At 39.0% G+C, this 13,361-nt stretch overlaps 1 protein-coding gene across 1 annotated transcript; it reads left to right on the plus strand.

The window, feature by feature from the left end:
• LOC137977675 (CD209 antigen-like protein E) lies at window positions 1-2,472 on the plus strand. Its single transcript, XM_068824966.1, has 3 exons — window positions 1-67; window positions 820-930; window positions 2,025-2,472. Exon 3 carries the CDS (start codon window positions 2,126-2,128, stop codon window positions 2,462-2,464), a length of 339 nt encoding a protein of 112 aa, XP_068681067.1. The 5' UTR covers window positions 1-67; window positions 820-930; window positions 2,025-2,125; the 3' UTR covers window positions 2,465-2,472.
• Window positions 2,473-13,361: the final 10,889 nt, after the last annotated feature.

Here is a 13,361-nt window from a genome sequence, read left to right on the forward strand (position 1 = left end):
ATTTTCTCCTTCACTTTGTTCTTGGTGATTTTTCTATTGGTGACAGAGACAACACAAGCACACGGAGGTAATTAAATATACGATAGTGCGGATTTTCTTTTGTTTTTAGGTTTGTTTCCAACCTTCAGCATTAGGATTTAAGTCGAAAATAACAGCGGTGTAAATTTTTCTGATTTATATTTACTATTTAAAACTTATGAATCTTTCGTTCATACAACTTAAATTGTTTTCTTATTTCAGTTCTTTGTAGTAATATCGTAAATTAGTATTAAAGAAACTTGAATTTCAAAACTAGTCTGTCCGGTTTCTCCCTTTTTTGTCACCATTCTTGCGCTCTTACTTGCTCTTTCTTCCACTGTTCGTCACCATGACTTCTTTTCTTTATTCGGCCTCTTTCTTGCTCTATCTCTCTCGTTGTTTGTCCGGCACTGATATTTCGCCCGCTTTCTCGTGCCCTCAGTCGCTTTTCTTTTCACTTTCTTTCTCTTCTTTTCTTGTTGTAGGACATTTAACACTTAGCTTTTTGTTTGGTTGTCTACCAAATTTTTGAAACACAGTGTCGAAGGCAGTACGCTGGCCATGCAACTTCCTCCTAAACGACGCGGGTTCCAGCAGTGCACGAAGCCCGGTTACTAAAATTCCGCTAGTAAAACGTTATTCAAGATGATATTTTGTCTCTAAAGCTCTCCAGATCTCACATTACGAATTGGTTACGTCTATGAGCTTTTTCGCAGTTTTCAGATTCCTCCTCTCTGTATGGTCTGTTTATCATCTGTTTGGTGTTCACCCCCTTCATAGACTCTTTAATCCTTCTCATAGTGTTCACAAAAGATGAGTCCTGTCTGAGACGAGATGTAAAGGAAGAAATCATAAAAGAGATAAGGACACGACTGGACATTTTGTCTGCAAAATCAGAATGTTGCGAAGGTGGTAAGTAAAATGGCGGTTAATTGACATAAGAGTACTTCCGCTATCCTACCTTGTTAGAAGCTTACAGGCCCTGCCCCTGAGGCTTAATACCAGAAAAATTAGTCGGTAAAGGCACAATACAGGCCGTAAGTATTAATTCCCCCCAGCCCTCCCCCAGGTTATACAGTGTTGGATTTGAATGGTTTCCGAACGCAAGCCAAGGCCATCGAAGGTCTTACATCTCCCTCCAGGGAGAGTGGGGAAGGAGAGGGAAGGAATCAACAGGATTGAAAGATCCAGATTTAATAAAATAAATGTTTGTTAGGTTCTGTACTTGTTTGACGAGTGTCCCAAGGGCTTTATATCTGCATTGTGGATGTAAGAGATAATTTTCTTAGGTCACAAGAGAACGGAAACCAACAAATTACCTGCATTCAAGCCCCTGAACACTTAATATTTAGTTACTGCAACACAGAAACTAGCATGCAATCAGCCATCTTACTTTCATCCATAAAAATACATCATCCACGATCGGAAATATCTCGGAATGATGAAAAACTAATGGGTCATTTAAGTTATCAGGCTGATGAATGAAAGTGAGGCTACCGGTGATTCTCGTGTTGATTATACAAACCTTTTTAGTCTGCAGCTTTGGAATCGAGAAGCTTGTCGGAAGTTAAATGTTGCAATTTAAGACAAGTGCAGTTTTGTTATAGTGTAATGGTGATCAAAAAGGTGATACAATCAAAATTATAGACGTGACAAAGCTGTCTTCCAAAATGTGACGTGCGACCTATTTATCGAAAAGCTTTTAAATATCTTGGCAGCTATGACAGCTTTGTACTGCAACAACCAAAATGTTTAAATTTTCATTCATAGTTAACTTTACAGTTACACGATTTTCGTAGCGAGGTTAGTTAATACAATGCAGGGCCACCGATAACCTCACTGTCATTCGTAGCCCAGGTAAATCAACGACAAAAACTCTAAAATTGTGATTAAAAATAAGACTACGCAAGCTTCCAATGAGGAGCTGCCCATCGTTCCGCATCTGATCAAAAACGGAAAAGAAAACATCAATTAAAAAATACTTTATATTTTTTTATTTATATCAGCTTGCTGTCCACCACGCTGGGATAAACATGGCCACTCGTGTTATTACGTGGAAAACACTGCAACCTCGAAATGGCAAGACGCTCGCAAAAAGTGCCAAGACATGGGAGCTGATCTCGCCATAATCACATCATCAAACGAAAACCGTTTTATTGCAAACCTGACGAAGAAATATAACATCAACAAGGGACTTGGAATATGGTTTGGTCTTCAACGATTGGCTGACTCCAAGTTTTACTGGATAGACGGTACCCCATTGGAGGGTCATTTCCAAGCGTGGGGACAAGGACAGCCAGTCAACAGTGGCGGAGAAAACTGTGGTCACATGAGGGGACTCGTAGATCAGCCTCCAGGTCAATGGAACGATTTGCCTTGTTCGTTGGGAGCAGGATATGCTCCTTACCCCGATCTGATTTGCGAGAAGTCCATATCGTACTTCTAGTAAGAGTAGTGCAGCTCAGTAAAACTGGTTATCGTTGTTGTAGTTGTTTTAGTTGATAAGGATAGAGTTGTAGTAGCTTGTTGAAAGCCAGTTCAATGAAACAAATGAGGTCATAATGTGATGTGTCTCAATAAACTAATGTGAAACATTGTACTTGTGAATCGTTCCATTTTTATATTTGGTTTGGTGGGTTTAGAGAAAGATTCTGAAGGCTTCTTTCGTTCCATGTTTAAAAAGCCTTTCCTCAGTAGCTTTAAGACCTTATTTCGAAAGAAAAAGAAGTCTGCGTTTATAAGAGAGATCCACTGATAATTTGAGTACAGTTCAAGTATTATTCTTTCAAGGTTTAGTTGCTTAATTTTCTTTACAAAGATGAGCTTCGTTTGATAATTCACCTTTGGCTTCGCTTTATTTCACTTCAAGGTGATAATTAAGTTCGACTTGGATACAATCATCTTGAAAATTTAAGCAATGTCTCTTAGAGACATTTGAAAACTCTACCAACTCAGCTAATATATAGATTTAGCTAAGCCTAAAAGCGGAGCTCCCGTCTCTCACCCCAGAAAGCAAATTATATTACTATTATTATTTTTTTTATATAAAAAACGTCTCATTTTGGATCTGAGGCTGAACGTTCTTATATAATTTGCCGTTGTTAGGCTGAAAACGTTCTTAAAGATTTTCTTAATTTTACACGGTATGGTGTTTTAATAACTGAAATCTTGCGGACGTGACTAGGAAATCTATCAAAGTGCTTGCTTTGATGGTGTTGAAGAGTCGCAACATGATGCAACAATGCTGCAAGATGTTGCGTTGAAATGTTGCGAGAGTTTGGCCTGGCCTTAATATTTTGTAACGATTATAAATAAGAACTACTCATTAACTGAGATGTGTGTCATGCAATATATAAGAAAACCATGGTTATGTTACACTAAACATGCCCTTAAGTATTTGGGTTAATTTACATTTCTTTACCTTTCGATTCAGTTTCATGCTTTCATTTAAAATACAAGCACCAAATATTCTCAATCTACCCAGTCTTCTTGTTAATACGTTCTTAAAATTTTGGTTAATCTCAGCCTCAACGTTCTTATAAAAAAACGTTGTTATAAAAAAAAAAGTGTATAGTGTTACTTTATACTTCTTCATAAAGTAAAAAATTAATCGTCATTAGTGTCTACAGTTTACAATGATCCAACAAATCAAACACCTGTGCTGACAGCATGCAGTAAACAAACAAGCCTTGCAAACACTAACAACAAACTAAAACTAAAATTACATGCACAATAATCTCTTTCACAACATTTTCTATTTGACTGACAATCTTTACTCCCTCTCTCTTCAGTTCAGAAAAAGAGCAAAAGTCTTTACTAAGTAAAAAGTCAACCTAAAGCGCTTACTCGACTGTAACCTGCGATCAGGCCCATTTTTAGCTTCGCCCATATGTTCTCTTATGTCGTCGCTCGCTAAAATTGGGCCTGACCAAAAGTCTCTCAAGAATTCCGTTTGGTCGGCCAAATTTTGGCCGACCAAACTCGTGATCTGATTGGCTGTTGAAACGCCGGAAGTGAAAATGCCATCGTGATTGCGCGGAGCTCTCGCGAAGTCCTCGAGACTAATCCGCCATAAGTGTACGAAGAAATTTGCTCCCTTTTGTTCTTACAATGCCGTGGACGGTGCAACTTGATTTTTTTTGTATAAATGGAGATATGCCATCTGAAATATCTCATAACTTGTCCAGAATCGGGTTTGAATCTCTGGAACGAGTGAAATTAGCGATTCCGTTGTCGAGCTCTGTGGCCATGGGGTTGAAAGAACTTTGGCACAAAGTTCCCTGATGTTTTGAAAGCCGCTAAATAGCTGGTTCTTTCAAATGGCAATGAAAGCCGATGCATATTGGTTTTCTGGATGAGACAAGGGACATATATATCAACAGGAGGAGATGCTGATAAAATCGCAAGTTACACGAATGCATGTTTTGAATATCTGTGTATCAAACGGCTTTATTTATTTACTGTACATGACTGATGACACGGTTTTTTTGCACACTTCATAATATTTCCAGTTGATTTAACTTAAAACTCACACTCCAGAAACTAAAATGGTGTGTTTCCAGAGAGATCAATTGTACAACAATAAAAGAAACTTTGCGAGTCCATCTCACTGTTCGTACTCCATCAAAAAATTAACAGCCAAACGTATCATGATTTTACTGCGCGCAATTCTAGAAATACACTGCAACTAAAGATATTACCCGAAAAAATCACCAAAGAAACCTTCATGGGAAACACGTTAAAGGAATAATGTATTTCTCTTTTTTTTCTTTAAAAATCTATTGCCAAACCGTCCAACGACAAAATGCTAGGTTATCTCAATTACAAATTAAGATGTCAAGCTTAAAAGATTGCATATTCAGTGAAGTTCGGAGGGAGAATTACACCGGCCTTTGCCGCAATATAGTCGTCGAAAACATTCCTCATGCTTTAAATGTGTTTTTTCTCAAATTAAAGCCAACGGTAACTTTCGAATTCGTTCATAATATTCCTCCCACGGTAATTAACTTTGGTCAAAACAAAATAGCGTGAATCTGCCGTCCACGCGTGTATTGGTGTAATGGAAGTAAATTTGATTGGCCGACGAAGGACATGTCAATCAATCAAAAAAGGTGGGCGGAAGGAATTTCGAAGAGGAATTTGGTCAGGCTCTATTTTTCGTTTCGCCAACTCCACATTACGTAGCACGCGAAACTAAAATAGAGCCTGATCGCAGGTTAACTCGACTGCAATTTCACTGTCAAACAAAGCAGCTCACAACTCGACATCCATTTCACACAAAAAGGCTATAAATGTGATTATTATACATAGGTGTCACAAGCTCGATTTTGATTGGCTATAAGCACGCAGCTAACTCTTGCTTGCTTTGTTTCTCTTACGTCATACCTACAGACAATAGATTTTATATATGTAGAATTGACGTCATACCTACAGACAATAGTTTTATGCATGCAGAAGTGACGTCACCTAACACACTAACCAGCAGTTCGATCAGTTTTGTCATGGCGGAGCTCAGCTCAGGAATATATGCATAATAAAACAATTATTGAATTCGGTTTTCGCATGTTAGCGATAATTATCAAGGCCTCAATTTGTGTTATCCGCCTCAGCCTTCGGCTTCAGCAGATAACACAAACTTTGGCCTTGATAATTATCGCTAACATGCTCAACCTTATCCAATAATTGTTAATTGTTGAAGTATGTCAGAATCTCTGTCAAGACGGAATTGAAAACGTTTTCAGGCCCTTTTCGTTTTTAGCTAGTTTTACAAAATATGTGAGGCAGCGAGGCACATAATAAAAAGGAAAACATTACCTGAAAGCTAACCGTTGTAAATAACTGTTTTTTTTCTCGCTCTAATTCGCTCAGCTTTACGTCGATTTTTCATTGAAATCTTCTCTTCTCCTCCTTCCTCGGCTTCCGTCGATGATTTCTTTGCTTAAATTTCTTCGTGTCGTCTTCTCTCGTGCTCTTTCTTGCTCTTTATCCCGTTTGCTAGTCACTAGCATGATTTCCCGACAGAAAACGCGGCTTGGCAATGCAACGCCGCCACGCGATTTTCTGCCAAGGAACATTGCCCGAACACTCCCGTCCCCAGAGGCTGTCCTGCCTCCCCACCTCCACCCCGACAGTCTGTACGGTCGGACGTACGTGACGTCATAAACCAAATTTCTCGCATCGATAGATTACCCAAAAATCTTACCCATAGTGCTCCGATAGTGAGCTTCGCGCGCCGAAGCTTCGTTATGAAGTCACACAGTTGGCTTAGTGTTTAAAAGGGTTGACAGACTTACACCAGTGCCTTGTACGTGGTCTGGTTTCTGTTGCCTTTGTCATAGCTTTGCTCTCGATCTTGAGTACATATTTGAATGGACGCCTCTTTTAGGCGGTTCCTGTAGGATTCATTTAGCAATGGTTTTTGCCCTATAAGGCTTTACATTTGAATCTCTATACTGCAGCTGTGTGATACGTTTTCTTTCAAGAAAATAGTTGGTCTCGAAAATAATGTTTTTAGTTTCTTTGTGTTGATTTTCTCAGCAGTAATGTAAATGTGACCTTATGGTCTCACGCTTTTGCGCCAATTTAATTCTAGGCTCGAGCGATATGTTTATCGGCGGTAGAGGCGAGTGATCTTCTGGTTTTAAATGTTTGACCCGGGCCCGGGTTCATTTTGTTTTTGAACGCCTGTTACATTGTGCCCTGTATCAGTGAGATAGCTGGCTTTTCATAGGCTTTGTTTGCCTTTTTTCTGCGTTTCTTAGCAGATCGTTATGCTCTTTGAAGGCGTTGTTTTCTTAACTCGTTCTTCTGACTTCTTCAGCGTGTTTTGGTTTGTGGCCATGGTCAGTAGCTATCCTCCTTGAAATTCTGTAGTTATATAAATCGTTCTTGTCGATGCTCTTTTAAAATTTGATGTTAATGTCTTTAAGTCGCTTCTTTGAAGAGGCATTAAGATAACCCGACTCTAGATGGAGGTTCTCTGACATATCAATTGGTCAGGCAAGACCGCGGTTTCGATCCTATCATGTGGATCTCATCAGTTGCCGATAGCTTGATTTAAGGTGAAGAGTTTTGTCTGCAAAAACCATGTGTGTTTGTCTCTATTTGGAAGAGATACATTGACGATGTCTTCTGTCTGTGGGACACAACCAAAGACAATATAGAAAATTTTGTGCAAAGGGCAAACAACTACCACGATACAATCAAATTTACGGCTGAAATATCAGACTCAGTTCAGACACAAAAGTGTACAAAGGCGAGAGATTCTATAGAGAATCCACCCTTGATGTACAAACACATTACAAACGGACAGAGACCTTTCACTATACGAATTTTTATTCGTGTCATCCACCAGGCATTAAGAAAGGATTCATAAAAGGAGAAGCGCTACGCCTCCTAAGAACAAATTCGTCAGTCTCAGTGACGTTTACTAACATGCAGAGTTTCACAACACGTCTAAAGAATAGCGGATACCCAAATAAATTTTCAGAAAATTCCTATCTGAAGTTAACTTCACGGATAGAGAGAGGTCACTTCAAAACAAAGACAACAGCACACAAAAGAAAATATTGCCTTTTGTTACACAATACCACCCGGCTTTACCTAACCTCAAGAACATGATTTATGGGGAAATGGCACCTTATTCAAAAAAACCAAACGCATGTTAGAGAAGTATTTAAGGAGCCACCCACACTTTCATATCGCAAAGAAAAGTCGATAAAAGACACCTTAGTCAGAGCTAAACTTTGAAGGCATAGATTTTAGAATCGCTTGCGAATGGCAGGAGTCGCGCAGGCCCGTTAACACTTTTTAAACATTTGGAAAATACCATAATACTCCTTGCTTGTACCCCAAAATATTGCGTAGGCATTGTTTTTGTTTTCTCTTAGGACCATTGTAGGTCCCAAGACTTGGAAACAATGCTTATGCAAAATTTGGGGGGACAAACAAAAAGTATTATGGCATCTTCCGAAGTGGCCCATTTGTTTGGCTCATGTGTCCCCAGGAAAGGACTCGATGAAAGAAATGTATTAATTTGAATTGCAAGCTATAGACAAAAAAAAAAAAGGAAAAAAAGAAGTCGACACAAAGTCTATCTGTTTAATCGTATGGACCTGGAAGGTTTAAAACGTGAAGCTTCCAATATCAGTCCCATTAATGAAAACTGGTAGTTGTTCAAAACCTCTTTAAGCTTTGCTACTGATACTCTCATCCCATGGAAGATGACCAACGCTAAATCCAACTTACCTTGGGTGACTACGTCGGTCAAGCGCTGAATGAGGAAATGGGACAAATTACACTCATTTGCACCCACTCCAATAATCCAGCAAGTAAAGCTCTATATACAAAAACAATGGAACAAAGTGGTGGCAGCGCTTCGTTCATCACAAGCTAAGTATGACAACAATGAAATTGGTAACAACTTTGTAAAAAAAAATCCCCCAAAATATCCCGAATATCGCATGGCCTCAGTTCACCCCTGCTTTAGAACCTGATCTCCACCTTGAGGGTCTACTCCTCAGGAATATGATGGAAAAGCCTATAGAGTTTTCCGCCTATTCTTTTCCAACGAAATTGTGAATATTATTGTTTTGCACCCAAGCACCTATGCTTACTTCTAAGTTGCTTGTAGCTCTCAGAGCACCTAGACCAGACTGCGATGGAAGCTGGAGTGCGTAAATGGGATAAAATGGGAAGTGTAATTGATCTGATTTTTAGCTGGGAATGAGAAATTGAAAGAGTCCTTGGTGCGAATGGGATTTGCATTATCAGAAGTTATTAGGTATTAGGTTTTCCTAAAATTCCTGATATGAAGTATTTCATGCGGTCTCCTTGTGCTCGTGGCCACTGCCGTGTGAGAGTGAGGACCTTCCTTCCTTTTAAACCTCAAAGCTCCTTGCCTACAACATCCATACTTCTAATACGGCTTCGATTCACTAGCGCGAATGAACACCTACTGAAACCAATGCAATCACTCGTAAAAAAAGAAGCTTAGGTGTGATGATTGACCAATGTGTTAGGCACAGAAACTAATTAACGTACCCTACCGTCTTGCAAGACCTTCGGCGAAGCGATTTCTGTGGGTCAAATGAAGAGGGCGACGACTCCAAGGACGATACTGGTGAGGAAAATTGTGTTGATGAATTTAATAATGATGATGATGCCAGTAACTCTGAAGGTGATAGCAGGCATTTTTTTTGGCGGACACTTGGTTAAGCAAACCCACGCAGCTACAAATTATAGCTCGCATCGTCTTTATTGCCTCCTTTCTCTAGTAATGTCACGTTTCGTTTTGAGGCATCATTAACTGCTTCATACAACCATATCGATGCTCCAAAATTATATTGTTCCTATCATAACTCCGGTTGGGATTTTAGTAGGAGGGACTGGGATTTCTTAGAAAAGTAACCAGTGTGACTGGCATTTTGCCTTCATGACCCTCTTTCTTAAAGTGCCTATGAAGTAAAAAATGTCTTTTGCTTACTTTAAAGAACTTTCAAAATGATGAAGAATGGTGTTTTCTATTTTGGAATATCTTCTTTCGTTCCAGAGATATTCAAGTTTTGGGTTTAAACATGGTAACGCCACGAGCTGTACTCAAGAAACACCGGAAACTTTATTTTATGTATTGGTTCTATGATTCCTTTACAGGTCACCCTTACGGTAGCTGTACTTCTTCCATTGAACTGTAACAAAATGAAATGAAATACATAAATTGAAGTACTTCCTTTCGAAGCTTGTATTGTGAAATGATGATGCAAACTCGCTCTATAGCTAGCCCGTTCTTTCACGTTGCTTTCTTTGTCTCACTACTTTAGAACTTGAATTAGATTGACTATTTGTTTATTTCCTTTCGAATCTGCCGCGCGTGATCAGATTATTAGGATTTGAACGATTTTCTTGCTGGATCGACCTAAGTCTTCATTTATTTTATTGTTATAATAATAATTATAATGATAATGACAATAATAATAATAATAATGACAATAATAATAATAATAATAATAATAATAATAAATTTACATCGCGCAAAAATAACGTATTTCAAGTTTCCTCTTAAACAACTGTACTGAGGTAGACTTTCTAATATTTGAAGGAAGAATATTCGGAGCTGCTAAAGAAAAAGATCGATATCAGCATACGTTTTAAGCCTGCTGTTAATTAGAACGTATCGACCTAAAATGAGATTGAAAACCTCAAAGACTGGAAATATATGGTGGTGCTAAAACCGTCACCCACCGGTGGCTCAGTTGGTTGGAGAAGTAAGGATTACCTGGGACATGACTATCTACACAGACAAAGTGCTGAAGCATAATCGGCCAGATATTACACTACTGCATAAAGACACACAGAAATGAACACTTATTGACATAGCTGTGCCCGCGAACCAGAACACCATCAAAACTGAAGAGGAGAAGGTTGAAAAGTACCAGGAACTAGCATTTGAAATCAGAAGGATTCATGGAGCCTCGAAAAACACAATAATACCTATCGTGATTGGTGCTCTTGGAAGCATATCACCAAAGGTGCAAAGACCTGGTTTGGCAAGCTAGATGTACCTGACTCCTTGGAAGTGTACAATTATCGGCCATCCTTGGAACTTCTCACCTGTTGCGGAAAGTGTTGTTTCTCTAAGCTACGGGGAGTTGCTGAGACACAATAAACATTACTCAGTAGAACACCCGACAACTGGAGAGAATCGAATCGAATAATAATGATAAATTTACATCGCGCAAAAATAAACGTGTTTCAAGTTTCTTGTTAAACACGTGTACTGAGGTAGACGTTCTAATATTTGAAGGAAGAATATTCGGAGCTGCTACATAAAAAGATCGATATCAGCATACGTTTTAAGCCTGCGCTTAAGAAGAACTAAAAGTTCCTGGCTATTTGAACGTATCGGCCTGGAATGAGACTGAAATCTTCAAATACTGGAAATAGATGGTGATGCTAAAACGTCAAGGGGTTTGTATGCCTGTGACGGTTCGCGATCCCCTGGGTTTCGCAAGATTGCGAGGAGAGAACAGGAGAAAACTAGGGGTAAGACAACGCACTTCACACCCATTCCCACAAACCCGCAACACAGCATAAATTTTAAGAAAACGCGTACGACTTTTAAGTAAAGATAAGTTAACAACAAGTATAACAGTTACTACAGTAACTATCTCTAAATTAACTAATCTTACTTAGATTTTCTTAATGGTTTATATATATTTAAATGACAACACTAAATAAACTAAATACTTTACTTTAAATAATATTATTTACAATATTAAACAGTTCAGTTCTTTGCTTTCACTCCAAAAGGCAACTAACCAACAAACCAACAAACCGACTAACCCGCAAACCAACAAACCTCAGGCAGCAATGCAGCTTAAAATCAACTGCTTTTAGGTCCGCTTCTGCTTCTGCTTCTGCTCTCCGGCGTTTTCTATCTCTCTCGGACTTTACTTTTCCTGTTCCTCTTTTGTCAACTCCGGCGCTCAGCTTTTCCGTTTTCCTTTTTACTAAAGAGTCGTACAGTAATATTCTCTTCGCTCGTTCCTCCACCATAGACCAATGGGTTTTGTCTTGATTAGGGTCTGCTAAAGACTTTCAGCATTGACTGTTTGAGCGTTTCTGCCCTCCACTTTCTTCTAAAATTGGCCTTCCCTCTTGTCAACAAACCTTGCACCACTTCAACAACCAATCAACTCCCACGACTTTCTACATCTATATATAGTTAAACTAATTTGTTCAAATTACGACAAGACATGTTTTTGTTTTTGTTTTTGTTTTTTTAGATAACTACATTACAACACTTAAAAGAAGTTCTATAACACTTAATCAGATAATACATAATACACTAGGGAATCGTACAATAGGTACAGGTAAACTTGTTGACAACATTCGAACGAAGTTCAACAACACGTGGGTAAGCTTCCATGAGGATATCAAGAAATTGTTATTAATCTTACGTAAAAACCTTTTCCCCAGTCATATCGTTGAGAGAGTCATTAGGCAGTATATTACAAAAACTCAGACCCTTTCGAACACACCTGCTAGAACTCCCTCTAATCCTACACATGTTTTCAAATTACCTTATGTTGGACCCTTCTCGATTGTAGCACAAAACAGATTACGTAAATTACTTAACGTTATTGTAACAATCTTGATGTTAAGCTAGCCTTTTCTTCCTTGTGAGTGTGAAGGACCCTGTGCCTGTTCAACTTCGTTCAAATGTTGTCTACAAGTTTACCTGTGCAAGTTGTAATTCTTGCTATGTCGGCGAAACTAGCCGACACCTCTCGACACGCATTCGCGAGCACTTAAACAGGGACAGGACCTCACATATCTTTCAACACCTTCAACAATCCGAGGCATGCCGTAACTCCTGCTCTGCTGAATGTTTTGAAGTTATAGACCGTGCGACCACAAAATTCCAGGTCAAGATAAAAGAAGCGTTACATGTTTCCTGGGAACAACCTTCTTTAAACAAGCAATTATATCATGTTAATTTAACTCTCTCGTTCTAATCAACATGTTCCATTGTACACTCTTTTTTGTTACCTTTGGCTATTTTGTTAGATTCCCAATTTATTTCACGTTGTTATTTATCTTTGTTTAGCATATTATAAATTCAAATGTAACTTCAGATTAATTCTACTTTCAACTGAAGATGGTCGTTGCACGACCGAAACAACATAAACAAGATGGAAACATCGTGAAACACTTAGAACAGCTCAAACTAATAGTTTGAAGTGACGTTTTCTTCACCGTAGCCGTTGTGGTTTAAACTCCCTATTATACGGCTTGTGAAGAATTAAATCCGGTCGACTCAAAAACGCTGACACTTTTTTGGATCCATCCTAAGATTTCCTATGGTAGTCAGTAGGGGCGTGAATGGGAAATATTAAACAGGCGGGAAAAATGGATCAAAAAAAGTGTGAGTTGTCCATTTCTCTTTTCGAGGCCTTGACTTTCCCCTTTTTCACAATCTGCTTCTGGGTCTCCAATGATGAATTGGATATCAACGTGGTAGAAATCAGCAACTTGAACGTGGTTTCACACGCCCCTGACAACACTTGTTTCATCGAGCATTGTCTCATCGCACACTCTCAGTAAGTGCATTGCGCAAGGACAGATACTTGAATTCCGTTGTAAGAATCTCCATCCAATTTTGAAACTCTCTGGTTGGTGTGTATAAGCGAAGCTTGCCAGCATCAGCAATAAAACAAGGGCTTCGGACACTCCGAAGGCCATAAATACTTGACAGCCTAGCTGAGGGGGCTGGTCCATCTTGGTCACTGTAAATGGGATGAAGGCGATGACCAGCAATCTGCTCGAACACTGCTGACGAGTTT

This window comes from Montipora foliosa, chromosome 11, assembly GCF_036669935.1.
Source record: "Montipora foliosa isolate CH-2021 chromosome 11, ASM3666993v2, whole genome shotgun sequence".
NCBI classification, from domain to species: Eukaryota; Metazoa; Cnidaria; class Anthozoa; order Scleractinia; family Acroporidae; genus Montipora; species Montipora foliosa.